Genomic DNA, 23,631 nt, shown 5'->3' with positions numbered 1-23,631 from the left:
TTTGGTATTTTTGGTATTTTTTATTTATATGTCAATAATAATAATAATAATAATAATAATAATAATAATAAATGTAAAAAGTAACTATTTCAATATTATTACTATCATTACTTTTATTATTATTGTTGTTGTTTTTATTGTTATTATTGTTATTATTATTATTATTAATATATTACCATTGTAATATACTGTGAAAAAATAAATAAACAAATTTGTTATATATATTTTTTTAATTTTTACAATTGTAAAATATTTCCGTCTTAATTTCTTAAATAAACTCATCAGACTCTATTTTGGTGGAAAACCTAAAAGAAAAGCTTTTAATACATTCTCCATTACAAAATCTTTTCAAATGCTGTGAATTTTTGCTCACAAAAATATTTGAGCACATACAGACTACATTTATTTAATTAGACTGCGGTTGTTTACAAATGTAATAATCGCAATAAAGAACTATTGAAGAACATTTATTTTTCAGACTAAAGACAAAGCCAAGACTTGTTGGGATACCAGTATTTGTATATATTGTGCTCTGTTGTCACTGCCTGTAATTTTACATATACTGATCCTATAATTACAGCTACTTAAAAGATCCACTTCGCAGTCTGTCCTGGGCTTCAGGGTCTCGGTGTAAAAGTGCTGACGTGTGATTTTCATGAGGATAAACAGCTGTGTGTTCAGTAATCAGTGCCATGTGGCCAAACACATATAGACTCAGCAAAACGACACTTGAGCCCTTAAACGCAGATCTTACGAAGAGACACAAGACCTCTAAATGTCCCACTGTCTTTATAATCACAGGCCTGTCGCTGGCATACCGACGGTAAATGAACTCTTGCTCCGCACTGATGAGGGTTCGTCGTGCGCCGTGGCATTTTGAACACTAACTGGTGAGCTCCGCGTCTGTCACGCTTGGCTCTCTGTGCAATTTAAGTGTCAGAGAGACCAGGCCCGTGGAAATGGATTCCTCCATGACGGGATGACATCAGGTCCGGCCCACAGGAGGAGATCCGGCCTGCCAAACACGCAGGTTTAGGGAACATTGACTGCTGCCAAACTGCTGACAGACCAAGACAAACCCCACAAACACAAAACACACATGCAACCTCCTTTACAGCAATTAGCCATGTCACAGTTTCATTAAAGCTTCAGCTTGAGCCGTTTTTTTAGAGCGGAGATAATAGCACATCCATCTGTGCGATTACAGTCAGGCTTTGTTCAGTAAGTGACAGGAACTTGATCTCATGGATACAGAAGCAAAAATAAAGCAAGTTTCATGGCATTAGGGGGGAAAGGCATCTATTGGGGTTATGTGCAATGCTCAGAATTGAACAGAGAATGGTTTTGAGTCAGAGAATGGTTTTAAATCAATGATTTTAAATAATTTCTGAATTTGTATCCAGGTAGCAAACAGGAACTAGAATTGAAAATCAAATATGAAATTACGAGAACAGAATTAAAATGAACTTAAATGAAAAGAAAATCATATAATCCCCAAAAAGAGTAATTTTGAATAAGAAAAAGTAAAGTTGAAGAGGTTTAAATTGTGAGAGAAAAAAAATCCCAGAATGCCATTACCAGTTACATTTCTTAGAATTGTAATTAAGTGAAATTTATTTATAGTCGGCATTATCGACAGCGTATAATCAAATATTTTTGTGGAGTAGTCATTTGATCTCATATGACCTAATGTAAGAGCCTGCAATAATGCGGTTTGACCAGTGTGGCGCTGTTGCGCGAGACTGTAATTCAGCCAAGAGAAGAAGACACAGTGCTTCAGAGCAAAAGCAGCCGAACCTGAAGCTGCTGAGCAGCGTTTGGATGAATATGTAAATACATGCTGCACACTTTCGTCTCTATAACGAAATAAACAACAAAAATTGACAGCGGTGAGAAAGTAGCAGTTAAGAAAGCATCTGATTACAGCGATGTGGATGTTTGCATGAACTCTGCAGTTCAGTACTCCAGTAAAGTCCAGTCACTTCACGTTTATTTATATAGTACTTTATGCAATAGAATAGATAGCCTTAAATCAAGCAGTTTTACAGTATTAAACATGAAAAACCAGAGTCAGTGTCGTTTTCAGTTAGAATTACTTCTTGATTTTCTGTTATAAAGCAGCTCTCCAGTGTGGAGCTAGCTAATGATCAAATCGTTTTATAAGTGGGAATTATTTAATTAAAGTGATAGTTTGGTTTGCAGAGACCAAAGCTTGATCTAGCTCAGGACTGTTTTTATTATCATAACCCTATAAGGTATTTTAAGAGAGATTATGTTGTGAATAAAATAGTTTATCCAAAAATAAAGTGTCTTATCACAAATAAACTTACCTTTATTTTGTTTCTCATCCATGTGACTTACAAAAGCAGATGTTAGGCAGAATGATGTCATTCAGTTACTTTCTCATATAGCTAATTAAATGGTGAATAAGAGTTTCTCTGTCTGTCCCCTCATTTTGTGTGCCAAATATATTTATTTGTATAAATTAATTGTATAATAATTGTAATTACATAATATGATTTTCAAAAACTGAAGTGTCTACCTTTATTTATTTGTTAGAATATGTATAACTCAATATTTTAACTAATTGCAAAAGCTGAATAATCTAAGTCTACTGATTAATCAGCGAAATAGTCGACGATTAGTCGATTAATCGTTCTAATAATCTCTAGATTAATCCTTTTTTTTATCGTTTGTTGCAGCCCTATTATGGAGAAGTAGCAGCAAAGGTTATTTTTATTATTCTACAAATATATGAAAAAATACCATTTTAATATTATTATTCACTATAAAATAAAAAAGTACACAGTAAAACATTTAATCAGCAAGTCTGGGCTTACATTACTATTTTTACATTATTTTAAGTTGAGCAATTTCACCTTTTTTATAAGTTACATGAAATTCAAATAGATTTTTTTTTAAGTCAGTTTAACAATTTAAGTTGAAATGACTTTTACAAACAAGATATTCTTTATAAAAGTTAAGAGTCAGCCACGCCTACCTAAAACGGCTCGTTCTAACACGGCCCCACATGTCTACGTCACTATGTGGGAAGATTTGCATAACACCGCCCAAATGTTCACGCAAAGAAAGAAGGCATAACTTTTATTCTCGCTGTAGTATTGTTGCCGCCCCCCGCCATGTCGTGAAGACGCTGTGTGTTTCGTTGTAAAAGCAAAACTACTTTGTTTGGCCTTCCAAAACAGGACGATATCCGCTTCGTCATGCCTGGAGCTGATCCGTGCTGGTCGCTGAGGGAATACATCAACTTAGTGCTGTGGATCGCCGGATCGGCTTTCACCGTGGACGAAGCGGAGTCCAGCCCGGGGTCGTCACATGTGGACCACCGCAAGCCCACCGGCCGCTCCTTTGTCAAATCCGCAGGCCGCACTGTTCTCAAGCCCGCCGCCTCTGTTTTATATATAACTGTATATTACAACATATAAAAATGCATATGCATACAAAATCTAATGCTGATGGATAAAAGTCCAGTTCGACATACGTACACCATAAAATCTCTGACAAAAGACTGATCACTCTAAACTCAAAAGACCGTATACCAGCATAAAGCCAAACAGGTCGGTGAGTTCTGGACATCTGTCACATCGGGTCAATTGTTCTGAATGTGAATGTTGTATCGGCCCGTGTATTCATTTCTCAGCACAGGAGCGCGTGTCTGTTCGGGGTTTGTTTGTATGCACGCAGCATTGTTCCCTTCCACACTTCCCGCTGTTTGCTATTACGGCCCTCCGGTGACTAAAAGCGGCAGCGGAGGAGCCCTGGCAGGACTCGATTAGCTGCGAGAGACCTTCCCTGTTCAGTTCCAGCGAGTAAACCCTCCGCAGGGGCCCGGCGACGGCTCGTGCTTGAAAGCAACACTTAAGAATCTGACAACAAACCAAACTGCTTCAATTTAATCCATCTCCCCGGGTGAGAGGAGCTGGAGGTAAACATATGCCCTCATTATTTGCACTGCTGCATCTGGAGATTGCAGTTTGACTGTGGATATATGCAGCCCTTACACCGGCCCGAGCCGTAAACAACATGTCGCTGTAACGCTAATTACCAACACAGGCTCATTGGAAATACATGCCTCTAAATACATTCCTGCAAAACTAAAAAAACATACCTATACATACGAATCGCTGCAGTTTCCAGTTGAAATAAACTGTACTGTGCAGGCAGTAAAACTCATACAACTTTTATTCCTCTTCAAACAAAGTATGATTTGCAGGTCCACAGTTATTTCTGGCTTGTTTCTAATTAAAAGTTCCACATTACAAACAGAATCTTAATCTTAAGTTACAAGAGTTAACATTAAATTAAATACTAGATACAGTTTATTGTTTAACCAAACTACCAATAATAAAAAAGAAAGGAAAAAACTAAGAAAGAAGAGTCTCAGTTTAAGACTTTTTATTACCTTAAAGGGCACCTATTATGCCCCTTTTTACAAGATGTCTTGGGTCTTAGGTGTCTCCAGAATGTGTCTGTGAAGTTTCAGCCCAAAATACGCCACAGATAATTTATTATAACATCTGGAAAATGTCATTTTTGCGGTGTTTGCAAAAAAGAGCTGTTTTGGTGTGTTTCACTTTAAATGCAAATGAGACGCATTTTCCCGCCCCGTCTCCAGAAGAGGGCGCCACGTATACGTCTCTCTGCTTAGTTTGCACACCTACCTACAGCCGGTAGACACAACATGACTGAGAGCAAGAGAACCAGTGTTCAGCCGTACATATAGAAAGCCATATACACTGAAAGTGGGACAAAACAGAAATGGAAACTATGGTAGTGCAGGGCTGTCAATCAACCCCCGTGGCCCCGCCCTATGCAATGTGATGTCACATTGCACAGAGAATCAAAACGGCAGGCCTAGTGAGACTGATTTGTTTTAAAGGCGATTAAAAAAATGAGGAGTGGGTGGATTTTTATTGTTGTTGTTGGGTGGTTGTGTTCACACGCTGCCAACACACATTTATATCCAAGCACCATGTAAAAGTGGATTTTGCATAATAGGTGCCCTTTAAATTTGATAAAACTGAAGTTAAGACATTTTGAGATTGTATTCAATAGACACCGTTTTATCAAACCCACATTCAAAGGAATGACCACTTTCACAATCAAATCAAATCCCATCTGACATTTTTTCCTCATTTCAAAGTAAAAACGAGTTGCATTATGGCAGTAAACGGGGTTGTGAATACGGTTTCATGTTAACTTTAAGGTTGGCTGGATCTTGAAGTTTGCCAAAGACTAAAAAAAGGGAGTTGGAGAGTTTGGAATATTTGGACGAGGCTGTAAGTATTGAGCAAAAGCCAGTGGCCTAGTTTACTTATTCATTCATTTTAAGAACACCCACCCTCTCAAGAGATGGGAACAAATTAGCCATGATGGGATGAAACCGCAGAACACAACACTCTGTGCTGCTGCATGTTGGGAAACAACATGACGGATAAACCCAAGAGAAGGGCGCCTCCTTCCACGAAGACAACCGACTGTCCTGCTTTAATAATGGCTGGTGCCAAATTATGAGGAAATTAAGCGGGCATTACTGGAAAGAGAGAGAGAGAGAGAAAGAGAAACACTTTATGTGCTCCTGGGAAGATCTACAGATTTATACACTACCGGTCATTACACTACACTACAAGTGTGGAAGGATTACGATTTTTTTAAGCTTTTGAAAGAAGTTTCTTCTGCTCACCAAGGCTGCATTTATTCAAAATACAGTAAAAAAGTGAAATATTATTCTAATGTAAAACAGCTGTTTTCTATGTGAATATCTGTTAAACTGTAATTTATTTCTGTGATTAAAGCTGAATTTTCAGCATCATTACTCCAGTCTTCAGTGTCACATGATTAGAGCCCTGCACGGGCCTCAAATATAGGCCCTGCCCGTGTCCAACAGCTTATCAGAATTACCAGAATTAAGCAAATCACAATGTTAGTTTAAACGTATAACATATATAAATGTGCGCTGTTAGATGTATATGGTGCACCAGGAAGACGCAGAAACGAGCGATCTCATATGTAAGCATATGCATATGAAAAATAGTAAGATCATCAACACTAACGGCATATAAATGAAAACTGCCTAATGTTAGCGAGTGAAATGTGGATCCAGAAAGTGGTAAAGGCCTGTGCAAGCTTTGGGAGTGCTGATGGAAGCCATCTACTGCATCTTTGCTTTGATAATATTACTGAATATGATCCAGATGTACAGTAGTATTTGATAAAAATGCGATTTTCTCAGGTTTTTGCTCAAAATGTTGCTTTTTTATGAAACCTACCTACATTCAAGTGTTGATTAAAAAAAAATGCTTGAAGCTAGAATAAAACTTTTTTTGTTTGTTTGTTTGAAAGTAGCGGGTCTGATTTTTATTTTGATGTATTGCATGTTCAGATATTCCTACAATAAAATATTGTGGGGGCCATGAAATTTTTTAAAAACGCTGGCGGGGAAAGAGTTAATAAGCTCCACAATGAGTCTTGGATTGCTCACAATGGCATTCATGTGTGCTGATCTCAGAAACACGGTCATTCAGACTCGACTCGAAGGTTTGCAGCGTGAAAGCGAGTGAGTGCAGTGGCTGTTGTGTTGGTTCAGGCCTCTGAGGCGGCTTTGGGGTCTGTGGCTGTTAATGCAGTGCCTGCGGAAAGACCTGCGGCTCTTATCTGCTGCCTGTCCAAATGACCCTCAGTCTGCTTTATCTCACACACCATCTCGTCTGCCTGTCTGCGTCTCGTCAGCGAGCTTCACCTGACAGCAGAACAAGTGCGAGTCTCAGTTTAGAGGTCCTAAAGGGAAACCGACAGCCTCCTGCTGCGCCGCTGCCGGCTCTGTGTCACTTCTGCTCGTCTTCAACTCCACGAGCAAACAAAGTTGCCTGGTTTCTGTGCGATACGCTTCGTTTTTGTCTCAGCTCTGGGACGCTGAGTATTAGGAGGAGAAGTTTGGGCAAGAAGTTGGAAGCATCGCCACACAGAATGATTTTCCTTTCTTCAATGATCTAAACAGGGATTTGCTTAATTTGGCATCTATTGGATTTCCCCAGTAGAGATTTGCCTCGTTTATCATTGTGGAGGGGCTCATTTCATGCTGCTGGCTCCTCTACAAGGCTTTTGGAGCATTACGGTACTGCAACAGCGGACAGAACGGATCTGCTAGACTAACCCTGCGCTCCTTTGGGGAAAAAAACACTAAAACTAATTCTTTGCTCCATTGGGAGGAGCAGCGAAACGTCCGTGCAGCGCAAACCTAACAAAACCTCACAATATAATCTGTGACACAGGAGCGACTGCCTGTTCTGAAACTACAAGATTCATGACACAATCTACAGCATGGAAACACATGACTAACATGGTGGAAGATAATGTTAAATTACGCTAAAATGGCCCAGATAATAGGGAACGTTCTTGCAAGGTTCTCTCAAAAGTTATGAACAAACATTCTTCAAGTAACGCAAACAGAACGTTTGTTCAAAGTTATCTGGTTGTCTCAAAACGTTAACACAAAAATGTCATTTATACACTGTTTGTTAAACTTTTTCTGAAACATTTTAGTTGAATGTTCATCTAATGTTTTTTTAAATGTTTTCAGAACATTCAGATAACAGAAACTTAAAAATGTTCAGAGAACAGAACGTTTACAAATAAAGTTTTCATAACTTGATGGGAACGTTACAAAAGTGTTCTTAGAATAGATTTTTCTCAGCTGGAAAACCATTTAAAGTCATCATGAATCATATTTTAAATACTTTGTTAATTTATTAATTTTGTGTTTCATCAAAATGTAAAATCTTGCTTCTCCTTTCCCAACCATCAATAAACAGATAGTTCAAGGAAAAAATCATCCTTTTTTTTTTTTACTCCTCCTCTTTCTTCTGTGGTAAACAAAGGAACATATTTTGAAAAGAAATATAATTCTATTATTGCAAAGCTCTATATATAAAGTTATATAAATATATAATCATGTCCAACTTCATCCACATACATACAGCACATTCACGTAAAGCGGTATACTTTACAGCAAATCTTAACAGCTTGATTGCTTGCATTGTCACAAAATAAATTATATTACTGTCCACCTCTAATCTGCTAAATGCGACTATGAGTTATAAAGACATAAGATTAACCATGATTTTCTTTAAAGCAGGTTTGAAACATTGTGTAAGCGTTATACAAATTTGACTTGACTTGTTTTTTGTCCATACAATGGAAGTCAAGAGGGATCCAGTGTTGTCTGGCTGCCAACGTTCTTCAAAATATATATTCTTTTGTGTAGCACAGATGAAAGAAGTAAAGCCATGCAGGTTTAGAATGAGTAAATTATGACAGAATTTAACCATCCAATCAATTCCCAAAATATAAAATCAACTCCCACCCTGCATTGTTCAACTTGAGTATTGCGTTTCACTTGAAAATACGCCACATTATGACAGCAGAATGGGTTGTGGAAGTGGTTTCATGTTGCCTTAAAGGCTGGTCTGATATTTAACCCTCTTTGTACCATATCACACCTGAACACTGAGCCACAAAAACCCTGAACAGACCACAGCCGGAAACGTCTGGTTAACTCAAAGCGTTTTTTATAAAGATATCATCTTAAAGGCCGCCCGCTGCAGTTCGCTCTCCTCCTGGTAACACATTTAGCCCCTAAAACGCTCAGCTGCTCTAATTTAGAAGCGAGTTCTTAACCTCACTTAACTTTGCCCATGCCACAAGAGATTCCCCTCCAGTTCCTTCAAAACGTCCCTCCTCGTCTGAGCTCGTATAAATGGATGACATACATACAGGGTTTCATCCATCAAGAGCAGATGAAATATGAGGTGTTAAGGAGCGGGCCATGTCCTGGGGCGCTTCATAAATCCATATATCCTTCCTGCTCGGAGAAGAGTGACAGTGACCCAAAAACAGGCACACGGAACAAGTGCCACAAGAAAAGCAGGCAGGAATACTGAAACGGCCATCAAAACACCATTGAAATGTGACCCTGGACCACAAAACCAGTCATAAGGGTCAATTTTTTGAAATTGAGATTTATATGTCATATGAAAGCTGAATGAATCAGCTTTCCACTGATGTATGGTTTGTTAGGATAGGACAATATTTGGCTGAGATACAACTATTTGAAAATCTGGAATCTGAGGGTGCAAAAAAATCTAAATATTGAGAAAATCATCTTTAAAGTTGTTCAAATTAAGTTCTTAGCAATGCATATTACTAATCAAAAATTAAGTTTTGATATATTTACAGTAGGAAATTTACAGAATATCTTCATGGAACATAATCTTTACTTAATATCCTAATGATTTTTGGCATAAAGGAAAAATAAAAATTTTTTTTGGCTGTTGCTAAAAATATACCCAAGCGACTTAAGACTGGTTTTGCGGTCCAGGGTCACAAATGTGCAAACAAAAGGACTTTTTGTGACTTCGGGTAAGGTTCTCCCTCCGATATGAACAAACATTCTTGCAGTCAATAAAACATGGTCTGCCACTTTTGTTCTGACCAACTGAGGAAAAAAGCATTACCATAAATCTCGCTACCAATGGTAATTAAATCTAAAGATCGGTTAGCTCATATCACATCAAACGTACAAATTATTATTATTGTTATACTTTATTCTCAAATTATTAATGTTAACAACATCAGCATTGTGTGACTATGAGTATAGTGTGTAGCGTGTAGATTTCAATTTCTGCACAGTCTAATCTCTAATTGTCATACTCTTCGAATTTCATATTAAGAAATTCTTTTAACCCAAAAAGCAAATTATGCTCCCTTCGAACTGGTTGTCTTTAAAATACAAATCTTGTGTAATCCCAGGCAATCTGTAATCAGATGCACATTTAAAACTGGAATATAATTTCATTTCATTCACGTGTTTCATAAACACATAATCCTTTCTGGATTACAATCCGCCATAAAAATTGATACATTTAATTATTCTAGCTGCTGTGAGAAAAGGCTATAAACGATCCGCCACCTGCAGGATCCTCACATGCGATAGCCTAGTAGCCGGGACTACTTCTTTATGTTTACAGACGTGACGTAATGACGCAGTGCCATGCTCGAATTCGCGTGAAAACGAAACGCGTACCACTCAAATTAGAAAACATGATTATAAGCTAACCGCTGTGAATCGGGCTAAAGTAAGGCGATAGTTTTGAACACTGGCTGGTTATGTACTTGCTCAAATATTGATTTCGGATCATTTTTAACCAAAAAAAACAGTTTGTATAACCAAGAAAAAACACTTCTAAAACATTTAGCTAAAAACAAAAACTGGACGTTTTAAAATGTTAATAACTTTCAGAAATGTTTTCATAACTCAATGAGCAAACGATCTTCTAGTAACACAAAAACGTTCAACGTTATGGTCTTTAATAATAATAATAATAATAATAATAATAATGTTCTCAAAACGGTAGCATAAAAACATTATTCACACATCGTTCAAGGAACGTTTTTCCCTGAAAAATTTATTTGGACACTTACCTAATGTTTTTTTAAGTTACTACTTGTTTCAGAAAGTTTAGAGAACCTAAAATGTTTTCAAAATGATAAAATGGAATGTTCCCTGAACGTTCACAGAACTGAGAAAAAATAAAACATTTTTAAAACTGGGCATTTTAAACAGCACATTTAGAAATAACGTTTTCGTAACTTAACGTTCGTCCAGTAACTTAAATACAACGTTACCTGGTCTCAAATAATAATGTTCTGAAAACATTAGCGCAAAAACTTTGCATGACCAAGAAAAACGTTTCCAAATCATTTTTTTAAAAACTTACATTTTGAATGATCAGAAATTATGTTTTCATAACTTTTAATAAGAACGTTACCAAAACATTCCTAGAACATATTTTTTGTTAGTTGGGAAGCAGCTCCAACTGGAATATATATTGCATATTTTGGCCTAACCCAAAATACTGTATAATGCCCAATTAAATATTTACATGCATTTGCCTTTCAGCTGTTATTGGGTGCATTTAACAGTCTTTTTTAATATAGAATTCCCTTTGCCTGCTCCTCCAAAGCCCCTGGAGCCGCTGTAAGCACTCAATTCAAGGTTAAAAAGACACCCAACGCTGCGAGCGTTTCTCCAAAAGGAGCTTCAATAAGAAATACTAATGCTGCAGTTTTATTTCAGTTCAATATTAATTTTACAAATTACACACATATTTTGCATAATGTTTATTAATGATCCAGCTCCCTTTGGTGAATACTTTTCCGGCGCGCTGCTCCACAGTGAATGCTTGCATCAGCAGCATCTGTGCTTCACTGTTCCTGCTCTCCGCAGATGCTACTGAGACACTACAGCTCTATTGCAAACGTCTAGACAGCCGTACTCACGGCTGTTTTAAAATGAAATCCACAAAGATAGATTCAGTCAAGAGAAACATTAAAAATATGCTTCTGTGCAATGCAAATGCTTTGATCTCATTGCAATGCACTGTTTTACTCAACATCTGCATGAGCCGTGCATTTGAGTTTTGGATCATTTGCTTATCAACATGTTAGTCAACATCAAGCTCTACTAGAGTCTCCTGTGCATTTGCATGCAATGAAAATTCACCCTTATTTCAAATGCATGATTTTATTGTGCAATTAAACCGTGCAGGTTTCATTTCTTAATTCTTTGAGCTCGTACTGTTTAATCAAAATGTCATAACTGGATCTTCTTTCTTGTGATGCATGCTGGAATTTTCCCAAACTTACACCCACCTGCATACAGTTTTGAGTGTTTTGAACATCCAATCAACAACTGATGCACTTGCAACCAAGTCCCAAGACCAGAAAAATATAATTGCATTGATTTGGATATAACATCAAGCCCTGAATGATCAAAAATGGTCTGTCAGAAACAATGGACTGCACTGGTGGCATCTATCAGACAACATGCACATAACCACAAACAAGCATTTACAGTTAAAAATAGCCGTTACGTTCTTGTATTCATCTTGTGGAAAACTAATTAAGGATGCAATGGGAGGGAGGGCAATGTGAAGGCTGTGAGCTGAATACACAGCCTGATTTTCCTCGTGTGCCGTGGCCGAGCGTTTCACTGAGACGTTATTCATGCAGCGGCACGGGACTCTAAACAAGATGTGCCATTATTAAAATGGAAAAGGCCTCCATTTTGGCTCTAACTGTTCTGGCATTTCCTGCGCTCCCGTGGCCGAGCGCTCTGAAAGGGCAGGTTCAATGTCAGCACTCAATGATTGGATTATTAATGCAATTAAATCTGTACTCTTACACCGGACTGTGCCTGGACTCAAGAGCAGCAGTTATGTGGAGTGTAAAATTACTGTTGTAGTGCATGTCAAAATAACATGAGCAGAGAGAGGAAGGAAAATAAAACAGCCAGCTTGGTTTACCTTGAACCAGACTGAGCGGTTATGATGGAAACGGCATGAAATACGCTCTTAAAAATAGGGGGTTTTCACAGCGATGCCATAGCAGATCTATTTTTGTTTCTTCAAAGAACCTTTCAATAATCAGTTCTTAAAAGAACAATGATTTTCTTAGTAAGAACATGTTAAGAATCTAAAGAAACACTATGAAGAACCTTTTGAAAGATCCCATGGATGTTAAAGTTTTCTCATGGAACCATCAATGCCAATAAAGATGCTTTATTTTTAAGAGTGCAAGCATTTACTTTCCAATTGAGACAATATAAACTCATGGTCAAAATAGCTATTAAGGCATTGTTTTAGCAAACTCACATTCATATCTGGCCTTATTTTTTACACTTTACACCAGAAATGATTAAAGAAATATATAACATGCTCTTAAAGCACATCTTCATTTCCAATTTTTCCAATATTCCAATCTTAAGACACTGGGGTGTATTTGTAGCAATAGCCAACAATACATCAAAATTATCAAAATTATCGATTTTTCTTTTATGCCAAAAATCATTAGGATATTAAGTAAAGATCATGTTCCATGAAGATATTTGGTAAATTCCCTACCGTAAATATATCAAAACTTAATTTTTGATTAGTAATATGCATTGCTAAGAACTTCATTTGGACAACTTTAAAGATGATTTTCTCAATATTTAGATTTTTTTGCACCCTCAGATTCCAGATTTTCAAATAGTTGTATCTCAGCCAAATATTGTTCCATCATAACAAACCATACATCAATGGAAAGCTTATTTATTCAGCTTTCAGAAAAAAATTTGACCTTTATGACTGGTTTTGTGGTACAGGGTCACATTTTTTTTTTTTTTTCCCAAATGTTTTGCTTTATTTTTGCATTGAAATATAAACAATAATATAAGAACATTTGATTAAAAATCATTTTAAAATTGAAAAAAAAAGTTTAAATAAATAAACAAATGTAATACTGTACAATTTAATATAATATAGATGGATATAACGTAACTTTTGGCCCACGACACTCAATTAAGTTCCAATTTTTTTCCCTTCGTATTAAAAAGTCTTCTTTACAACATGCTATCAGTAATCAATATCCTGTTTCACCCACAAATACGTCAATAAAATGGGTTACAAACAGCATTTCATGTTGACTATAAAGGTGCAAATGAATTCCTGCTGACACAGGAACAAAAGCAGGAAACAGAAGGACAAACCCGAACACTAAAACACTCAGCAAACATGAACCGCTCAATGAAAGAGACACACACATGCCAGGTTCACGATAAACACCAGAAAAAAAACGTGAGAAATAATTAGTGTCATTAAAAAAACAATTTGGCACGACACGGTCCTCGCGTGCAGCTCAAATATTTACGCCTCCTCTATTTAGCGTCGATGTAAATAAATCTCTGGGATTAGCGCCGGGCATCGATGCTTGGCAACAATTAAAAATGGCACCAAATGTGGGAGACGAACAGGAATGTGGAGGAAACTTCTGCTCTCCTGCGCGGCTTTCATCTCTCGCCTCGGGCAACCGTACGATGCTCAAGTGGGCCAACTTCCCGTCAAAAAATCTGGGGCCGCGTCTACCCTTCAAGAAACAATGGCCTGATCATAATTAGGTCAGGAAAACACGGAAAAGTGCTGCAGTGAAGTTAAACTAGGCCCGGCAATTTGTTAATGAGTCAATCGAGGGCCATTAAAACTCTGCAGACGCAGGTTGACAGTAATGGAGATATTCGCCTGTGGTCAAACGAACATTCACCTCCGAAACCACGAGCATCAAACAAACCTCTCTACCGAAAAAGCCTTTGAAATTGGGACAGCGCTGGCCCATTGTGGATTAATTAGCTGTGTTTTTGAGCTCTGCACGTCACCTACAAAGGGGCTTAACTTCGCAGAACAGCGGCCGTCGTATTATTAGGGCTTAATCACCTAGCGCTTGTTTATTTATGCTCGTTCGTGAAGCGTGATGGTACGAAGCCGCTGGCAGACCACCTGTCCACCTTGCGCACTACAGCAGGCCTGTGTTAGTGGAAGCGGCTGATTCATTAGCTTTTATGCTCGTTTGTAGCCCACCCGAGGACGAGGGAGCTTTCATTAGTACAGCACTGTTTACTCAGCAACTTGCACACTGCTAATGAACAATCCTACACACACACACAGGTGAACATCTACACTAGCGCATATATGCAGACTGTGACTGAAATGGTTGCAAATGCAATATAATGTAAAGATTTGCTTGTTTTATATATCAATATTCTTATGAAATATTAGATGTAGGGCTGCACGATAAATCGCATGCGATATTTAATGCGCATCTTGTTAGTAAAGTCGGTTCTGTAATTAGCGTGCTTTCACATGGAGCAGCATTAACTACACAGAGCCGTTGTTCACTGACGAGCTGCGCTAAACCACGTTCATATTCGCGCGATTTTTTGCGCTGCTCATCAGTGAACAACGGCTCTGTGTAGTTAATGCTGCTCAATGTGAAAGCCCGCAGGTGATGGAGATTTACGCTGATTACAGAACCGGCTTTCTGACAAGATGCGCGTTAAATATCGCATGCGATTAATCGTGCAGCCCTAGTTTAGAGCTGTTTAAACGCTGCTTGATCTGTGCAGATTTCTCTCCTGATTCAGACCAGAACACCTTTTCACTGGAGGAAGCGTTATTATGAATTATAGATTCGTATTTTAGTTAAAAACGTCTTAATGCTGGATTTGATGAAGGAACACACTCATCCTAATCTCGGATGGCCTGAGGGTGAGCAAATTTTCATTTTTGGATGAACTATTCCTTTAGCTTGTTTTCTGTCATTCCAAAACATGCATATAATATGAAAAATAATATTGTATAATATGAAATACAAATAAGCATCATTTACTTTCCACTTAGGCCGTGTAAGATGTAGGATAATGTTAGCTAAACTAGTTTTTAATTGCATTGTTTTACTACACTCACATTCAGATTACACCCTGCAATCAGTTACTAATATCCTGTTTCACTCACAAGTGTCAATAAAATGGGTTGCAAACAGCATTTCATGATGACTTTAAAGGTTTAAACTAATTCTTTCTGATGCAGGAACAAAAGCAGGAAACATAAGGACAAACACAACAACCTGAACACTAAAGCACTCAATTATAAAGATTTTAAAAGTACTATAAGTATTATAGCACAAAGTATGGTTTTATAAATTGACATTAAATTATAAAATAAATAAATATTTGCAAGATGTATGCCATTATTAATGTTGGAAATGAATCTCAGTCTGTGAAAAGGGTTCATTGCATCTGTTTATGTATTCATCAGTCATGATGCATGGCCCATTATGTCTGATTCATGAACAAATGTCAGTCAAGAAAAACCATGATTCAGTTTCAAATGCAGTAATTTATCAATTTAAAATGATAGCATTTACTGCACCTCTATGTTGATCTAAGTCAGATGTGAGCGTAGATGACTGTGTGTCTAAATCGAGCAATTCTGTAATCTGCCAACTGAAACAAAAGGTCATTTGGCTCCTAAACGATTCATGTTAGGGGTCGATGGCTTTCTAACACTGAGAGGCCGGACTGGAATTCTGCACAAGGGCGCAGAAATGCTTTTGGCAGACGATGGTAAACTATTGCAGCTTCAGCCATGTGGCTCATGCATCCTTCAAAATGGCACGCTAACACAATTAGCTGCCCTCCTTCAATTAAACGCAGATCTAGTTTCAACCTCCCATGAGTCTTGAAAACACTCCATGAATATAATTTGGACTAATTAAAGGAAACTGACTAACCCAGCGGTGCTCGGGAAGAACGAGCTCAGAAAACACACAGGTGATGCCCGTCATGATGAATGCAAGCTTGTCAACAACGAGAACAATGTGAATCAAACACAATGTGCTGCAGGACTGAATCCACGGAAGAGGCTGTTAACGGCTGCGCGGCTCAGGATATCCTCTGCGTCACCAGTCAAAATAATCTCCATAATGCTCATCCTGCTCTGGGGGCGACGGTCAATGAATCTGGACCGAAAACTGACAATGCTTTCTTTCTCCGAGGGGAGCTTGAGCAATGCAATTCATCTGATTTTAGCTGTTTTCCTCTTAGAAATCGATGAAAAAATAATAGCAGTTCTGTACATGAAATATGTCAAACTAACTCATGCAAACAAGCAAAAATCACTCATATGATTAATTCTTTGCACACCATTATTTGTGTAATATAGCGATCCCAAACCTGTGGACCAGCTAATTTCAGTTTGTTATCATGCATCTTCATTTGTATCAATTTATAGCACTCGTGTAACCAATTATTAAATATTTTGTATCCAATTATAACTCAAATAAATAAATAAATACAATTTTAAAATATTTTATATAAAATATATATGGGAAAGTGAACTAAACAAATAAAAAAAGAAATATATATAAACTAGTTTAAACATTTTTAAAAATACAAATGGAAAAGTCATGTATATATAATCTTTTCATATGTATGCATTTTCCATAAATGAATAAAAGTTTCAGGTTTCATGAGCGTCGGTCCTTTAATACTAGCAGAACTACTTATGTGTCACACAAGCATCTAGGTGTCTCATATATTGGATTTTTGTGTTATTTGTATATGATAGTGGGAATCTGGAGTTAATCCCACATCATATGCGAGCACTGCTGCCCCCATCAGGACACAAAACACAATAAAACATCTGCAAAAACCATTCAGCTTACTGAGATGGACGACATAACTACATTATCATTTATATATGCATGAAATAAGAGTTTAACTCAGGCATAACCAAGAAGTCACAGTTTGTAGCATCTTTTAAAACGACACGTTTTAACACTAAAGTCACTAAACACTTGTAATGCACAGCTGAGGTCTCGGTTGCTGCAAAACCATCTCAAACACTTTCATGGTTTTCATTAAACACACAGATGGGTCTCATTTACTAGTTACATGCACTTTAGGAGAGTAAGTTCAAAAGAAACATCAACGCAGAGGGAAAGTATCTGTCTGTGTTTGACTGCATTGCATTCAAAAAATAAGATTATAGAATAACTAAAGATAAAAATAGCACAAAGGCATGCCTTTCTCTCTCTCTGTTTGAGTCTGTTATCTAGTTAAACGCGGTGACTGACTGACAGAACGTTTAACACACGTTATATGAACGTTTCAGAGGAAAAAACGTATAGATAATGTGTTTGAGAGAACATCTCACAAACATTATTAAACTCCAGATCACTCTGAATGAGCTATTAACGCTATTGGAAGAACGTTTTTTCATAACTTTAAAAGAACGTTTATAGAACGTTGGCCAATGTTCTGAGAACGTTCCGTTAGCTGGGATTATGGTAACGTTACTTATAGAAAAAAACAAACCGTGTCCGTGATATAAATGTCCACTAAAATAGCTACTATGGCAGTTTTTGTTAGCGAAGAAAATTAGGAAAAACACAAAGGAGGATTAACTTGTTAGGCTATATAAAAATAGTCTTCGGTTATTTATCAAAAGACACACGGGATGGTTGTTTTAAACGAAATGTACAGAGAAAATGAGGTAATGTTTCCTCAGAAGAAGGCGAAGATTTGCAGAGTTCGCTAGGTTTGAGCGCCAGCGGCTCTGAGGGAAAGTTTGGGCTGTGGCGACAGAGCAATACAGACGCAATCTGGCATCAGACGCTAATAAAGTAACTTTATAAAGTTGATTTGCTCCGCTACGCGACTGAGGAGAATCTCCTGTTTGAGAAAACAACCGATGGTCTTACCTTGGGATTCTGGACCCGCTTCGGCTGAGATCATGAAAATAACGGAGGAGAAGAGGAAAGCCGTTAAAAGTCTCCGATCCATGGCGGGAGTCTCGCGAACGCCACCCCGCGCTCCTCTCGCGCTCCGCGCCAAACCGAAATTATTCCCGTTTGTCTGAGCAGCTGTTAACGTTACGCCCCGGTCAGCGTCTCTGGACTAGTTCAACTCTACTGTGTCTGTCCGTTCGTTACCGACTTTAGGACCGCCGCCGGAGGAGCGTGACGTCACCGCGACGCGAGCAGAGGGGCGTGTTGTGCTGTCGGTCTCCGGTGGAGTTTAAGCGTGCGCTCCGGCTCTCCGCTTTAACGCGTTTAACTGGGGATTTTCCTAAAACCAGTAGCGCTGTATTCGCGGAACGAGCGGATCGAGCCGAACCGAACCGAACTGAGCCGAAGTTTAGTTCGTTGGGAACTGTGTGGATGCGATGCGTAAATACGCAACAGATGACTCGGAACTGCTGTGAATCTGCGCTCATCAGATTTGAGACACAATCTGTGTGTGTGTGTGTGTGTGTTTGTGTGTATCATGCCTCAAGCCCATCATGTTTCCATGTGTCCGCGCCTTGATCCACACACACATGCCTTTGTAGCGCTTGTGTCTTTGCATTCAGAGATCATTGCGCTTTCGACTCTATTAAAGCGGGGGTACGTTCGACTCTCATCGCCTCCGACTGCTACAGTCTTTCCTGTCATCTCCCATCAGCAGCGCGCGTGAGGAGTGTTCACGCACGCAGCCGCACATTTGCCACGCTCTGCTCTAGAAACATGACATCTGACTGCGCTTTGCTACAATAGAACAAATAGCACCGCCAAGTCAACACCACGCTTCCTATATATATATATATATATATATATATAAAAAAAAATTTTTACGTGAAAAACTATAACTTTTAAAATGATGAGAGTTAGAGTATCAGCAGGTATCTTCTTGAGCAACAAATAAATTGACACTATTGTCTTTAGTGTGCCATAGCAACAACACCATAAATGTATTTCATTAAATAGAAAGTTGAAAGAATATTTCATTACACAATGCGATTAAAAAAGAACTGATCATGTTGTATAGGTGTGTGTTTCTGTGCATTGGTGTCTTTTGTGTGCATATGCTTGTCAAATATTTGTCACACATTTTGTTAAAGATTAGAAAAAATAAATAAAAACACTTAAACATGTCCTGTAGCTACTGTAGGTCTTAACATTGCACCGAGTCAAGTGTACTTCTTCCTTTCTTTCCCTTTCTCTTCTCTCTTCTTGTCTCTCCTTTCTTTGCTTGTCCTCCTGCCATACTGTCTACAATGCAATTTTTTAAAAAGACTGTTAATATTTTGTATGGATACATATCTAGACCTATTTTCACCCTCAAACTCTGTGTAAAAGTGTGTGTGTGTATGCAGCCCATTTTAGCCGAAAAAATAGTGGCCCTTTTAGCTTAAATAACCATTTCTACCTAAAATGACCTTTTTCACAAAAATCCAATTTTCTTTTTTTTTAAGAGCATTGTTCATAAACCTTTGCTTTGTTGGTAAGCTTACTTATAATTGCTTTAGTACCCTCATTAGTGATGAATGAAATTTACTGTCAGGCTCACTTACCGTACAATGTAACACTCTGCCCGCCTTAAAAAACTCTAACATTATTGTTACATGTCAACAAGTGTCGAAGCAACAATGCTAGATCAGTTATTGTGATTGGCTGTAAAAATGTAAAGAGATATGACAACCTTATTTGGCCCATTTGAGCTGACTTCACCCTATACACTCTAAAAAATAAAGGTTCTTTATCTGCATTGATGGTTTCGTGAAGAACCTTTAACATATGTCCATTGGACAAAACGTTCTTTATAGTGGAAAATAGTTATTCAGATTATTAAAATGTTTTTCACACTACTTAAAAAATCTTGCTTTTAAGAACTGATCATTAAGAGGTTCTCATCACTGCGAAAAACACCCTCTAGAACCTTTATTTTATATAAATCGGGTATTTTGGGTCTTTATACGAGACACTATATATATATTACATGGCTTTTATGTTTTAGGATGGGTTTCTTTGCATGAGGATGATCATATTTGTGTTCATCTAAAACACTGTAAAGCCCTGCTTTAAAACATGAAGTTGTAGGCGATTTGTTCTTTGTTTAATTTGGCATGAAATGAGCCCAGTTCTCTGGGAAGATTAATATGTCCATTCCTTTTTTGTTTATTGCTTTTTATGTCGTTTAAATGTTTTTAATCACTATTATGATTCTATATTCTGTTTAATCTCTTTAATCTTTATTGGGAAATTGGGGCTAGCTGTTATATGCAGCTACTATTTATCTAAATATATTTTTATAAATTTTTTATTTTAAATTCAGACATAAACTCTGAAATTCTAAATTAGAAAGAAAATGTCACAATATGAGTCTGCTGCAAGAAGAATGATTTTGAAGAGTGAAATATCTAAAGTAAAGCAAAAAAAAGGCATCATCTACAAAGTATCTGTTTAAAATAAGTTTCAGGCTATTTGATGTGTTAACAAACCATTGTTCAGCCTGAAGATGTAAAGATATAGTTCATTAAAGGTGTAAAATTACAACATATAAAATGTGTGACAACTTGCCCCGCCCTGATGTTTCTCTGAAATACTCCAGAGAAGAGCTCTTGACTCCCGTCTGAATGTAAATGTATGTCAGTGTGCTTTCATTGTGTTACTGATATTACACAAACATTATACTTTTGTTTATAGGACAGATTCCCCAGAGGTTTGACGATTTATGCAACTGGACATTGGAGGATGTGATATGGCCGTTTGGGACAACTAGCCCCGGTGTGTTTGTAGTCTCAGTTGCTGTGTTTGTTGCATGATGAATCAATAAGGATTAAAGAGGGCAGGATTCCCAAACTCTTCTCGTGTAGCACATCTGCTCCGATCTGTTTCCAAACATTCGTCCCGGAAGTTAACAGACCCTCAGTATCCGGTCTGGACCCTCTGACCCCTGACCTCTGACCCCTACAGCTCAGTGCTGTCCTGTCTTCTTCACACACAAATGATGGAATCATCTCTCTTATTCTATTCCTATATATATATATATATATATATAAATATACATTTTATCTATGTAGGAATTTCTTTAAAACTTAATTTTGTATTATTTTAGTGTTTTCATGATTTTACTATTTTTTTCAAATATAATGTATAATAGTATATATAATAGTACGCTTATTAAAAAAAAAGTCCAATAACTTAAAAAATATATATTTAAAAAATAATTGTTTCATTTCAGCTAGGCAACCTTTCTCATTTTCATTTAGTTTATCTTGATGCATTAAAATAACTAAAACTAAAACTGAAATAAAAATGTATAAAAACTGTATAGACATATTTAAAAAAAAAACACAATTACTAAAATTTAACTTAAAAAAAAATAATTCAATGGAAAATACAAAAATAGAAACTAATTTAAAAAAAAAATTTAAAACTATAATTGTATCTCAATGATACTAAATTAACTCTCGATGCAGATAGAGATTTTATAAAATGATGCACTTTACCATTATTCTAACCTATGAAAAATGGTTATAATATAGAAGGTGCATGTGTCTGATCTCTTGTGTTTATATAGGAAGCATTTCTTTCATAACCTGCTGAGTTGCACGCTTGTCTTCTGCTGACCGCAACACTCTCATTCGTGAAGCTAAAGCACTTTTTAAAAACCGCTCTGGATAAGCATGAGCTCTAACAGAGACTGGTCAGAGACAGGTCAGGGTTTCTAAAAGACACAGACGCGTTTATGTGGAGACGTCTGAATATGCATCAATATCATTTCTGAGGCTGTAAATGATCAAAACTGTCCTGTTTCACACACGATCTCTTCACGTCTCCTGTCGAAATTGAAGGGGGTCTGAATACTTTCCGTACCCACTGTATGTTTGGATCATTTCAATCTCATCTTACGGAGACAGATTACTGCAGATATAGAGCGATGACTGATATTTAGATCATTTTATCTCAGTATCTGCTCTATACTGTTATAAAGATCTCATTGATTTACATTACAAGCAGCAGAGTTTCATCACAGAAATATCAGCATCTGCAGCAAACTCATATTTTTGCTCAGTTTGGGTCTCTGAATAAAATTGAGCTGATTTTCCTCCATATTCTCACTACATATCCTTCTTTCTTTCTTTCTTTATGAATTCTTCAGTTTTAGGGTTTTTTGTACTATAACAAGTAAACACAAATTTGAAATGTTGCCTTGGCAACAAACTGAAATAAAATAAAATATAAAAAATCCAAACTTAGTTTATTTTGTTTTGTTACCAAGACAACATATCTCACTTCATTTATAAAATAAACATTAAATATATCTTTTTGGCCATATAAATGTCAGCATTGCATATTGCATATTCCTTTTGAGACTCTTAATAAAACGGAGCTGTTTTTCATCCATATTCTATAAATTCATTAAATAAATGTGATACTCAACAACATATATAAATCTTTTTTTTTTTTTGTCTAAATGTTTAATAAACCGTTCCATTTTAAAAAATTTATTTAGATTTTTCTGACTATTATTTCATACGTCAGGGTTAATTACAGTTCAATATTAGTCACATATTACTTGAGTATTTTTGAGTGCTTACCGAGAGACTGTATGCTGTCAGAAGTGCACACTGATACTGTAATGTGTTTGATGAGGGTGAAGCAGGACTGATGTGCTCAGAATGAGCCTCTTTTGGAGATCTGGAGACTAAAAGCACATAAATGCCTCTATATTTAGTGTCCTGACGGGGAAGCGAGAGGAGCAGGGTCTGTAAACATTAGAGTTTTTATTCAGAACAAAAGCATCCGCCTCAGTCGCTCATATTCAAAGCGAGACCTTGAGCTGCAGCAAACAAACACGGCTTTGAAAAGCTACCAGCTGTGTGCGGGTCTCCGGCCTCAGTTTGGAAAGTTTTCTGTTAAACGAGGTTATTAAATTTAAAGCTGGCACGGTAATTGAATTTCGTCTGAGTTTTGGATGTGGAGACCTCAGCGGTCTGTTCCTCCAAACATCTGCCCTTCTTTGTGTGCGTTTCTGAGGAAGGACACGTTCTGAGCAAACGCTGCTGTTTGTGAAGCAGATCTTGTAGATTATATCGGCTCACTGAAGTACTAAAGCAACAGGAACAGTCAGATATATAAATATATATATATATACCGTCTGTCGATTAGCTCACAGCGTTTCCTTAACAAGGTCACGACACAAACACTCTTAAACAAACTCCACAAAATCAACTGTTTGTCTGACATTGACGGTTCTGTTTCACTTCACAGCAGATGCATTGACTTCTGGGAAATATAAGGAAATGTAAGACAAACTGATAAACATCAAAATGTCTGTGATTACCACTTTATCATTAGTAAATATACAGTATATACTGAAAAAAAAATGAGTGTGAGTGTGTGTGTGTGTGTGTG

General features: G+C 37.2%; 1 protein-coding gene across 1 annotated transcript in view; it reads right to left on the bottom strand.

The window, feature by feature from the left end:
• Positions 1-18,452, bottom strand: part of LOC107663746 (receptor-type tyrosine-protein phosphatase mu-like) — a 313,414-nt gene extending 294,962 nt beyond the window's left edge. Inside the window, exon 1 of the mRNA XM_016454059.1 lies at positions 18,154-18,452. Coding sequence (XP_016309545.1) covers positions 18,154-18,235 — 82 coding nt within the window. The 5' untranslated portion in view covers positions 18,236-18,452. The remainder of the gene's footprint in view (positions 1-18,153) is intronic.
• Between the last annotated feature and the right edge of the window lie 5,179 nt (positions 18,453-23,631).

The sequence above is a fragment of the Sinocyclocheilus anshuiensis genome, unplaced genomic scaffold (genome assembly GCF_001515605.1).
Source record: "Sinocyclocheilus anshuiensis isolate Anshui unplaced genomic scaffold, SAMN03320099.WGS_v1.1 scaffold2305, whole genome shotgun sequence".
Classification (NCBI taxonomy): domain Eukaryota; kingdom Metazoa; phylum Chordata; class Actinopteri; order Cypriniformes; family Cyprinidae; genus Sinocyclocheilus; species Sinocyclocheilus anshuiensis.
Note: the sequence above shows the minus strand (reverse complement) of the source record. Positions and strands in the feature narration are given on the sequence as shown.